The sequence below is a fragment of the Mus pahari genome, chromosome 10 (genome assembly GCF_900095145.1).
Source record: "Mus pahari chromosome 10, PAHARI_EIJ_v1.1, whole genome shotgun sequence".
Lineage (NCBI taxonomy): Eukaryota > Metazoa > Chordata > Mammalia > Rodentia > Muridae > Mus > Mus pahari.
This window is the reverse complement of record NC_034599.1, coordinates 53,253,497-53,265,087: the sequence shown is the minus strand read 5'-3', so window position 1 is coordinate 53,265,087 and position 11,591 is coordinate 53,253,497. Positions and strand designations below refer to the sequence as shown.

General features: G+C 50.3%; 1 protein-coding gene across 4 annotated transcripts; it reads left to right on the top strand.

Annotated features, from left to right (window-relative positions):
* Positions 1-424: 424 nt before the first annotated feature.
* Tbc1d21 (TBC1 domain family member 21) lies at positions 425-11,226 on the top strand. 4 transcript variants are annotated; one of them, XR_002380860.2, is made up of 11 exons: positions 425-614; positions 4,192-4,299; positions 4,430-4,533; positions 7,300-7,394; positions 7,896-8,006; positions 8,105-8,205; positions 8,512-8,608; positions 8,862-8,962; positions 9,650-9,815; positions 10,483-10,566; positions 11,052-11,214. XR_002380860.2 is itself a non-coding variant. In XM_021207676.1 (11 exons), the coding sequence occupies exons 1-11, from the start codon at positions 555-557 to the stop codon at positions 11,082-11,084; spliced, it is 1,011 nt and encodes a 336-aa protein (XP_021063335.1). In that variant the 5' UTR covers positions 425-554; the 3' UTR covers positions 11,085-11,226. The 4 variants fall into 4 exon arrangements, 3 of the variants coding, with proteins under 3 accessions (XP_021063335.1, XP_021063336.1, XP_021063337.1); XM_021207676.1 differs by having other exon boundaries at positions 9,699-9,815; positions 11,052-11,226; XM_021207677.2 differs by having other exon boundaries at positions 8,865-8,962; positions 9,699-9,815.
* The last annotated feature ends 365 nt before the right edge of the window (positions 11,227-11,591 follow it).

Genomic DNA, 11,591 nt, shown 5'->3' with positions numbered 1-11,591 from the left:
AGAATCACATACACACACACACACACACACACACACACACACACCAGGAACCACTATTCAAATGCTAAATCGTGGCCTCCTGTGTAGTCTTACATAAACCTTCTCTTGGTCTCCAGATCAGGTATACTGATTTGGTGTTTTGGAAAGTCCTTCCTAAACCTGAGGCTCTGACTGTAGCTATAATGAGCTCTGGTACTGGTCTGCTAAAACAACAGCCAGAAATAGGAAATTGTAGCTCACCTCCTCCAGGAAGGCCTCCCCAGCTAGCCACTCTGCTGGATCCATTAACTCAACCTCTGACATGTGACCTGTGTGCACTGTAATTTGAGGAGGGGGTGGTCTGTGAATTTCCTCCCTTGGCTTCTGTGTGTGTTCCAAGGTCATTGTGATGGCAGCTCCAGGGCCTTGTGACACACATCTAGCTGGATTTGTTCAAACGTGGGACGTCAAGAGAGGCCCAGTCCATCTCTTAAAAGGAAGTCCCCTTTCCCTGGTTCCCTAATCACTAGGGAAGAGCTGGACACAGGCCACACCCAAGGCAGCAAGAAGGGAACATGACTACCCTTTCTCCTGAAAACAGCCTCTCTGCCAGGCGATCAGCCACCTTCATTCTGGTATGTTCTTTGATTTGATTTGAGATAAGGTGTTTCTGTGCTGCCCAGGCTGGCCTTGAACTTGTGATCCTTTTATATCAGCTTTCTGAGTGCTGAGATTATAAGCATATGCCACCATACCTAACTGATACATGCTCTTCATCAGTCCCAAGTGCTTGTCTCCCATCCTCCGGTTTATAGTGGGACTCTGTCCCTGCTGAATGGGAAAGCTGGCCATGGAAGGGGGAGCAAGGGCCATTTCCCTTCAACAGCAGTCACAGGTTAGATATCTACATCCCTTTTTACCTTATTGGGGGGTGGGACTTAGAACTCAGTATGGCTTCCTCCCCAACTGCGTCATTTTAAATTTACTGAGTTTTAGAGTTGCAGCCTCTCACTGAGTTTTCTTTGGTGTTTTTGCCAACAATTTTGGTATGTTGCCACCAGGTGGCAGTAGTGCTTCTGTTACTAGGTCCCAAGCCCAGTTAATAAACTATTCGGGTACATCTGAGTCATGAAATTTTTCTACGCACTATTTTTCAAAATCATAACTAATTACAATGACCTTAACCAATCTCAAGACCCATTTGTCATGTGATTAATAGGGCGATACATAAAAATGCAAAACGAGCACTTGGGGTTTAAACGTTACACGTTTATTGCAGATGATCACCAAGCTTTGAATTTTTTTCTATATTCCTCCTGTTCTCCAAATTTAGAGAAGGCTAATACTAATAATAATGAATAAGCTGCCACACAGCAGTCGATGTGTACAGATGGTGTTGTAAATGCTTCGTTTATAGTCACTCCTCTCATCCCAGCCCTTTGAGATAGGATGTGATCAGGCTATTATCATTTGATGAGTGAGAAATAGATCTTGGAGACTTCAAATCCAGTCAGCGGTCGAGCTGCTCTCAGACTCAGGCAGTGGGCTGACCAGTCCTCCTCATCAATCTGTGAACACCCAAGGGTGAAGCTGATTGCCAGCATCGAGGAGACCTTACTTCCCAAAGGCAGTCCGTGGTCAAAGTTACCTGTAACTCCTAGCGCCCCGTTTCTCAGGGTTGATCCAGCAGATAAAGTGTGTGGTGAGTTATTAAAGAGGGATGTTCAGTCTAGGGAGATGGCTCAGCCCTGAAGCACTTTTCTTGTAAACATGAGGACAGAGTTTGAATCCCAGACCCACGTGAAATGTTGGGTGGGTATGGTCGTTCCCCTGTAATCCCAGTCTCAGAAGGCAGAGAGAGGGGATGCCAGGAGCAAACTGACTAGGGGAATATAGCTGTATCAGTGAGCTCTAGGTTTGATTGAGAGACCTTGTCTCATTGAATAAGGTCAAGCAGGCAATCAAAGGTGATTCCCAGCATCAACCTCAGGCCTTCCCGTGTACTTATAATATGTGCACACATCACACACACACATACACACATACACACATACACACACACACACACACACACACCAACTACACTGACAAACAAAGGGAGCTCTTAGCCCACCTGACCTGCAGATAGGGAAACTGACCTGCCTGTGGTCAATGGCTCACTGTGGCTCCTCACTGGGTCTGTGAGCCACAGCCTCAGCCATCCAGGAAACTGTTAGGAACTCGTCTCTGTAGGCTGTTTCCCCAAACTTTCTGAACCAGAAGACCCTCCGGTGATTTGAGTACATTTTTTTTTTTTGAAGAATGTGAACATCTTAACTTTATTTTATTGTATTTCACTCACACACACACACACACACACACACGCACTCACACATTTATATATATCAATCAACTTTCACAGAAATGCACACTACCTAGTTAGCTAGGATTGGTTGGATATGCAGAAAAGGAAGATTTGCAGTCACTCAGTCAGTCAGTCAGTCACTAAAGTTTTGCTGTTGGTCTTTTTTTCTTTTCCCTTGAGTACATTTTTAATTTAGAGTCCTGTGTCTCCACATTCAGGTATTAAGAGCGAGCAGCTCACGTCTCTCTGCAATGTGGCATTTCAAGATCCCCTTCTCTTCAGCTGGGGAGAGGGACCAGCTCACTCCACGGCCTCACCTTTAGTTGCTATTTTGCAAATGCTTTTCAGACACTGTCCCTTAACACTCATACGAAAGCGTGTGGCACACAAGTGTGCCTACCACGCACGGGCCAGGCATGCACGCATCTCCTCACACAAATATTCCTGCGACCGGGCTGCTTTATATTTTCAGGGAAGATAAAATAGAGCACATGTTTACTTTGTGCTTATCTTAATCTTTCTATTAGCAAAGCAGCACAGTCAAAGTAAAACATAAAGTACGATTAAAAAAGGACAAAGAAAGGTTTCTACTCCTTGCCTTTCAAGAGAGTCACAGTAGCTTCTTGGTTTGCTTTAAAGACTGGGTCTGGTGCATCCCAGGTTGGCCTCAAACTCACTGCATAGCTGAGAATAACCTTGAACTTCTGGTCCTCCTGCCTCCACAGGAGTGTGGAATTGAACCAGGCATGTGGTTCTGGGGATCAAACCTGGAGCATCCAGTGTGCTAAGCGAGCCCTCGACCAACTGAGCTACATCCCTAACCTCAATGACTAATTTTTTTCTTTAAATTGTATGCATATGGGTGTTCTGGCTGCATGTATATCTGTGCACCACACATGTGCCTGGTGCCCAAAGAGGCTAGAAAAGGGCATCGGGTACCCTGGAACTGGAGTTATAGCTGGTTGTGAGCTGCCATCTGAGTGCTAGGAATTGAACCTGGGTCCTCTGGGACAGCTGCCAGTGCTTTTAACTGATGAGCCATCTCTCAAGTCCCACTATTGTTCTTATAGAGAGTGTTTTCTTGTATTTTCTTCTGTATTTTTACTATCATTTATTTAGTTGCTGTTGTTCTTGAGGTAGGGTCTCACTGTGTAGCTTCATATGGCTTGGAACTTCCTATGTAGGCCATGGTGTCCTTGATCTGAGAGATTCACCTGTCTCCCAAGTGCTGGGTGGGATTACAGGCATGAGCCACTGTGCCCAACCTTCAGTCTTTTTTTTTAAAAAAATGCGTATGAGTTTATGTATTACAGTTCTTATACTATGTAACAGACACAGTATACGAGCGGTAGTACTGTGAACACTGATCCGGCTGGAATAGAGAGCCCAGCGCGTAGATGGACAGCGCTACTGTCAGACCACAGACTACACAGAGAGCCGGCACTGGTGTGTAGGGAGAATGTCAGGTTTTAAACTGTGTGCTCTGCTTTTTTTTTTTTTTTTTTTTTTTTTTCTGTTAACATTTGTATGTTTCCAGATTATTGTTCATGCCTTGTCAACATGATTTTACATGCCTCACGGTATTCCACGGTATATATAAGACACGGCTTACTTGATTATCCCCTTATTGCACAGATTCAGAGTACTAACATTTTTCATTTGGGTGAACATTACTGTCCTTCCTGGGTTTTCGTTCCCCTACTTATTTCCAGCAATTTCCTCCGGATAGAGCATTCTGGAACGGAGTCAGAGGCTGTGAGTTTTGATCCCTTACAAAGTTTAGAGCCTAGCACGTGAAAACCACCTTATATTAGAAGGGAAGGCCGCAGACGCCAGTGGAGGACCACTAATCTGGATGTTCTTATCAGGAGAAGAGAAACCCCCCCATCGACAAGGCAGAATGGGACAGCTTCTTCGACGAGAACGGTCACTTGGCCAAGTCACGAGACTACATTTGTATTAACATCCTGGAAAGGGTATGGTCCCTGGGCTGCCCCTCAACCAAGCCCTGGAACTAGGGGGTGGCCCGGAGGGCAGGGATCAGGCAGGGCACTGGGCAAAGACCTCTGAGTATTCATCTTGAGAGTTCGTGACCTCCGTGCCCAGGGACTACACCCCTTCGTGAGGACAGAAGCCTGGAAGTTCCTCACAGGCTATTACTCATGGCAGAGTTCACGGGATGAGCGGCTCATGGTGGACAGCAACAGGAGGTAGAGCTTTCCAGATCCTCTCTCTTTCGGTGAATAGTTGCTGGGGCTTCGGGTGGCGTGGGGGTGCGGGGTGGGTTGCCCTCTCAGCCTAAAGATTCAGGCCTCTTCTTCAAATGGATCCCTTATCCTTAGAAGACCCCCTGATGCTTCCTGCACAGGACCTACACGCAGTAGGTGGACCCAGGTTTAAGCTGGCAGCTCCTCTCCAGTTCCATTGACCAAATAAGTGGCAGGCAGAGGCTTACCCTACTTTCCCCTATCACCTTACTCCCGACCCCACCCTTCCCTACACAACCTACCCTCAAAGGGCCCAGTCCTCACTCCACCGACTGCTACCCCTACACCCCATGGCTGAACTGCTTCCTGAGTCTAGGTTCTACCTCTCTGCCCTGTCAGCTTCTGTTCCCAGTGCCCGGGATAGGCTTCTCCTGTCCTCAGGTTCAACAGTCCCGCAGGTGTGTCTGCTGACATTTCAAACAGCAATCTCTTTCCCAACCCTGGCTCCCTCATCCCAGAACCCTCCATCTGACCGTACCAGCTGCCTGAGGGGCTGTCTTAGTGTTAGGGCTGTTGTGACGACACGGCACACACAAGCAACTTGTGGAGGAGAGGTCTTATTCCAAAGCTTAGGGCTCTACATTGCAGCCCATCACCGAGGGAAGTCAGGGCAGGAACCTGGAGGCAGGAGCTGATGCAGAGGCCATGGAGGGGTGCTGCTTACTGGCTCGCTCCTCACACCTTGCTCAATCTGCTTTCTTTATAGCAGCTGGGACCGGCCCAGAGGCAGCACCTCCCACAGTGAGCTGGGCCCTCCACATCTATCACTAGTCAAGCAAATCAGGGACAGGCTTACCCACGGGTTAATCTGGTGGGGGCATTTTCTCAATCAAGGTTTCTTCTTCTACAATGACTCTAGCTTGTGTCAAGTTGATATAAAACGGACACCCAGGGAATCTCCATCAGCTCAACACTCTACCAGAGCTCGGTGTTCTTCTGACTCCCTCTGCTCTTGGCTCATTCATTCGCTCTTCCTCCCTCCATCCACACTGGTCTCCCCCATTATCTATTTCCCAAAGCCCCACCCTTGGGCCACTGGGATTGCTTAGAGGATAAAAGCACCTGCCACCAAGCCTGACAGTCAGGGTTCAATCCCACAGTGGATGGAGAGAGTGGACTCTCACAATCCGTCCTCTGACCTTCACAAGTATGTGGCACACAGACACGAGACACACACACACACACACACACACACACTGACTAAATAAATGCAAAAACTCCATCCTTGCTTCAAGGCCAGGATCAAGCAGGGCACTTCCTCTAGTGTGTCCTGATTAACCAGAGGATCTTCATAGGTGAGTAGCGTGCAGTCTTGTTTTGGAAAGAATTCAATTCAAATTCTAGCATTAACATCATATTCTTGAGTGAACTTCTCAGCTTAAGGCTTAGTCTCCTCCACTGTCAAATTTGGGGTCACAGTACAGTTCACAGAGTGGTTACAATGACCTCATTCTAGGAACAGGCATGTCATCGTGCACAGGGAAAGAACAGCTATGGCTCATGTTGGTGGGGATGCCACCCAAAGCCACTTCTGTGACCCTGGGACTTGGGCTTGCTGAGAGCCTGGAGCCTGCCTCTTCTCTCCCCTGTGGAGACCACACTGGGGCAGAGTCCTCTAGTCTCCTTGTCTTGGGCTCACTGCAGGCCTCACCTCTCTATGTGAGTGCTTAAGGTGGGCTGGGTCTGAATGACCCCACAGTGGATTGCTTCCTTCTTGGAAGTGTTCATCTTAGGCTGCCTGACTACGTCTGGGGGTCGGGGTCTGGAACAGAAGCTGAGCTCAGCCCCAAGACAACTCCCAGCCAGGAAATGGAAAAGACAAGGGACCAATGGAGAATAGTCCAGGACAGAGGGGATATGAGTGGCAGACCAGGTACAGAGGGCCTAAGGAACAACCCACATGATCGCCGAGGCAAAGTGCCACAAATGGGGGATTGACAGTAACAGACATCTTTTTCCTGGCCTTCTGGAGGCAGAAGACAAGGTTGCGTGCTGGCCTCCTGGGAAGGCGCCGCGAGACAGAAGGTTCTTCTCCACACCTCCCACGGAAGCTTCCTTAGCTTGAGGCTACATCCATTCACTCTCTAGTTCAGTGGACATATGCCCTCCAACCTTGTGTGTGTGTGTGTGTGTGTGTGTGTGTGTGTGTGTGTGTTAAAGACAGTTGTCATTTATAGGTCCCCTAGAAAATACAGAATGATCTCATCTTGAAATCCTAAAAGACCTCTTTTATAAATAAGACCATGTTACAGGTTGTAGGGGTTACATTTAGGATATGACTTGCAGAGGCCACCAGTTAGTTACTGGACTAACTAAATAAAATTCAGTCTTCAGCATGAGTCCTTCCAACTCGGGGGGGGGGGGGTGTTGCCAGAATTGTCCCCACTCTGCAGATGAGGAAACTGAGGCTTAGGGAAGGGAGCATGACATCCCTCTGCAGATATTTGGTTAAGTGGTGGCTCCAGAGTTCGGGTGCTATGGGGGGACATTGAGCCCACCCCCCATTAACTTGTCTCCACACTGTGTCAGCGGCATGTTGGGAACGCTTGCTCAAGGCCACTCAGGCTGAGATGGATGAAAGCTCTGCAGGTGGGGACCAGGTGGGCAAGGCTACCCCATTCCCCTTGAGCTCAGCATCAGCTGCTGCCGAACTGTCCCTTCCTGGAAGGGGAAGGGTCACCTTACTCGGCCCCAATGCTGTTTTCTCAGGAGGAACTATAACTCCCTGTGCCAGATGTATGAGAAAATCCAGCCCCTGCTGGAAAACTTACATGGGAACTTCACAGAGACTCGGAACAACATCGGTGAGCAGACGGAGGGAGGGAGGGAGGGAGGGCTAGGCAGGGGAGAGGGCAGGGGCTGGGCAGGGGAGAGGGCAGGGGCCGTTTACTTCTTTTCCTGGTCATTTCCAGGCATAGGTGACTGACTCCAGAGGCTTAGCCTGGAGTCTTCCTAACCAAACCTGGGTCAATCCGCCAGCCCGTGCTCATGGGTCCTCCTAGGTGTGCTTCCCTGACACATGCTATCTCTGTCGCTTTGTCTTCCTCTCCCCACCCCTACAACTTTGAACTAAGTCAGATCTGAATAGGATGAGAGGAGCATTTAGAGTGGAGAAGAAGCCCAGAACAGCAGGGCGTGATGGAGAGATGAATTGAGGAGGTGGGGGGGGGGCTGACATGCCTTTTCAAGCCCCCCCCCCCGTAGGGTTTTTTAGGACCTGTCCTCTACTGAAGGAGATGAAGTAATCCGTGCTTTCTGTGCTGGAGATGAGTGACTGTCACTCCCTGTCCCTTGCTCTAACCTAGCATTCGACATCCAGAGGCTGTATGATAAAGATCCCCTGGGCAATGTGCTTATAGACAAGAAGAAACTGGAGAAGACCCTGCTGCTGAGTTACGTCTGCAACACAAAGGCCGGTGAGCCGGGATGGAACCCCAGCCCATACTTGCCGGTCCTTCCTGGACCCTGGCACAGGGCCCTGCTGGCTCCTCCTCACCAGAGCCCTCCCCTGCAGAGTACCAGCGAGGCTTCCATGAGATGGTGATGCTTTTCCAGCTGATGGTGGAGCACGACCATGAGACCTTCTGGCTCTTCCAGTTCTTCCTGCAGAAAACAGTGAGGGTTAAGCGGGGCTCAAATCTCCTCCTCCCCACCACCCATCAAGCCCAAGGCACTGACAGCCTCAGACACTCCCTCCAGTCCCCAAACACCCTGGAGGTCAGTGGGTGAGCACTGGAAGCCTCAGACTTCGGGAGGGCTGTTCTGGGTCCCACTCTTACGCAGACACACTCACACAGACACACACGGAATTGGATGACCCAGACATGGGGCCTCTCAGAGTTAGGACTGAGACGTTGGCTTTCTTCCGTGATGCCCTCAAGTTGATCTAGGAGGACTGATCACTGGTCCCACCTTGTACAGGAGCATAGCTGTGTCATCAACATCGGTGTAGGCAAGAATCTGGACATGCTCAACATCCTGATCACTCTACTGGACCCTGAATTTGCTGAACACCTCAGTGAGTTGTCCACAGTTACCATTACTTCTCACACCAGCAGGTAGGCTGTGGGAGGGCCCTGGCCCAGCCTGACAGACATACTCAGGAGGGAAGGCCCAACATGGAGGAGAGTGGCTGGGTCTGTGATGCTAAATCTAAGCTCCAAACGGACTCCATGGCATGTTGGGGAAAGTAGCAGGTGACATTCTCATGTTTCCTATGTCCCCTGTGCTCTGTCGTGTGGTGGCTTAAGCACCCGCTTCTCTCCCCACAGAAGGGAAGGGCTCAGGAGCTGTGCAGTCCCTCTTCCCGTGGTTCTGCCTTTGCTTCCAACGTGCCTTCAAATCCTTCGATGATGTCTGGAGGCTCTGGGAGGTGAGGCGCATGAAGCTGGGGACACTTAAGGTAGACTGTACCCCTCCTGCGTTAGGGAGACACTGCAAGATTTCCTGCCTCCCTTTCCTCCTGGCTCTGGATGATGCTCTGTGATTTGGCGTTTAATTAGGTTATCAACCCTACTCCCACCTTGCTGGAGAGCGCTAGAGCATCTGCCCATCAGTTGTGATGCCAGACTCCACCGACCTTCTATAGGGCAGTTAGCACAGGCACTGCAGCTGCTCCCACCCTCCCCGGCTCTCTGCTGTCTTTCACTGCCCTTCCTTGGTCCCCTCCTCTAGATTGCTGGCTTGCTTCTCTTAGAACCTGCTTCCCTACAAGGCAGGCCCCAAGGACACCTGAAGTCTTCCAACAACAGTCCCTCGGGCCAGCAGCAGATGACCCTCCTTAGGAACAAACCTACCACCTGTTGCTGTCCTGCCTCAGAGCTGTTCCTAGCTAGAGAGTCCAGCCCAACTGCCAGTCTGGCATGGACTATCCCATAATGCACCTCCCACCTGGCTCACCCTTTCATCCTGGATTGCCAACCTCCAAGTCCAAATTGAATACAGCACCCCTACTGCAGATTTTGTTGGGGAAGCCCTGGATTGCTAAGCTCCCATTCAAATTCTGGTTTTTCCATATCCTGTTCTGAGTATGTGGTCTGTGGACACTTGCTGCCCCCAGGGTATCCTGGTCTCAGGCAACAGAGTTGAAGCCTGCTGGCTGCCCACAGGTCCTGCTGACGGGAAAGCCCTGCAGAAACTTCCAGGTGCTGGTGGCCTACAGCATGCTACAGATGGTGCGTGAGCAGGCGCTGCTGGAGTGTATGAGCGGTGATGCCATTCTCACGGTGAGAGTACCCTGGCCAGATCCCCTGCCAGCTTAGAGCCTGATCCCTGGACCCATCTCGGGTTGATGGCTGCTTTTGCCTCCAGGGGAGAGCAGGTGATGAGAGAGCAGTATGCAGCTCCATGCTGATGGGTTTTAGTAGAATCCTCAAAGGCCCTGCACAGTGACAGAGGCTATACTGGCTTATCATCCAAGTAAGCACATGAGGGAACTGAGGCCTTGAGTGGTCTAACCACTAGACTCTGCTGCCTTGACGTTAACCCTTGGCCGTGTAGCAAAAGGGCCTATGATTTTTTTAGATGTGCTTTAAAAGCCAGCTGAAGTACGGGGGGGGGGGGGGCGGGAACCACCTCAGGTGGTACTCCAATTATAAAGCAAGTCTTCCTTAGGAGCTTAAAGCATGCAGCAGAAGCCCTGGGGTTTCCTAGACGCTCATGTGAAGGCTATGTTTATCAAACCCCCAAAGCACACAATTTGCAGGCACCGTGGCAGGTTGTGGAGACCTCACGTGCTCCCCAATAACTGCTGTGAGTAGTAGCTTTCTTACCTTTGTATTCCCAAAGGCACAAGGAGAGGTGTTTGCTTACACACACACACACACACACACACACACGCACGCACGCACACGCACACGCACACACTCACTGTACACATGTATCCCCCTCCAGGCTTGCAACAACCTTATCGACCTTGATTCGGATGAGCTGATCTCTGCTGCCTGTGTGGTTTATGCTGAGCTCATGCAAAAGGAGGTAAGCTGACCAATGGTTTGCCCTCCTCCTTTGTCATCCTCCTCCTCTTATTCCTCCTCGTCCTCTTTCTCCTCCTTCTCCTCTTCCTCCTCCTCTTCCTCTTCTTCCTCCTCTTCCTCCTCTTTCTCCTCCCTCTCCCCCTCCCCTTCTCCTTCTTCTCCTCCTCCTCCTCTATGCCTCTTCCAAGAAGCATTCCTTGCCTCTAGCAGTCACACTTGGCTTCAGAGCCACTCCATGCCATGGTCCCTCCCACCAGCCTATAGAAGCCACTCTGCATGGTCTTCTCACTATTGATATCCTCAGGCAGTCTGATTCCTGGGCCCATGGCCTTCATCTCACATTCCCTATGTCCTTCCCAAGGGTCCAAGTACAGACCTGGACCTCCAGGGACTCAGGAGAATGTCACCAGCTAGACAGAGTGAAGGGAGAACAAAATCAGATAGTGTCTGTCTACCTCACACCTTCCTGGCTCTCCTCGCCCCCAGGTTCCTCAGCCATTAAAGGAGTTCCTTCTCTAAAGACATCAACACTCACAATGGACACATGCCCTCGGTGGCCGGGATGAAGGCAACTCTCCAACTATGAGGTCAAGAGCAAGTCCAATGAGTACTGGGGTGAGGACGTGGACAATACAGCTCCATAGAAACCACCTCTGGACTGTTGGTTTGTGGTGGTCACATGTCTCCTTTGACCTTGGACTGCATGGTGGTTGAGACCATATAGTAAGTGACTTCTGTGAGGCGAGGGAGAAGACACACTGAGACAGGACTCATGGATCTTCAGGGGTGCCACCAGAAAGCAAGTGGGCAGGGTAGGACAGTTTTGAAAGCCTCCCAGACACGTGTCACAGACAAGAGTGAGTATACGGGGATCATCACAGCTGAGACTCGAGCTCTGAGGGGAGAGGAGCTCTGGCCTTTCCATCGTCCTCACTCTCCCCTTGATCTCAACATAGTCATCAAATTCTCTCACATGCCCCAGGCTTCCCACCATCTGCGGAAGAGCCAAACCAAAGCCCTGGCCAT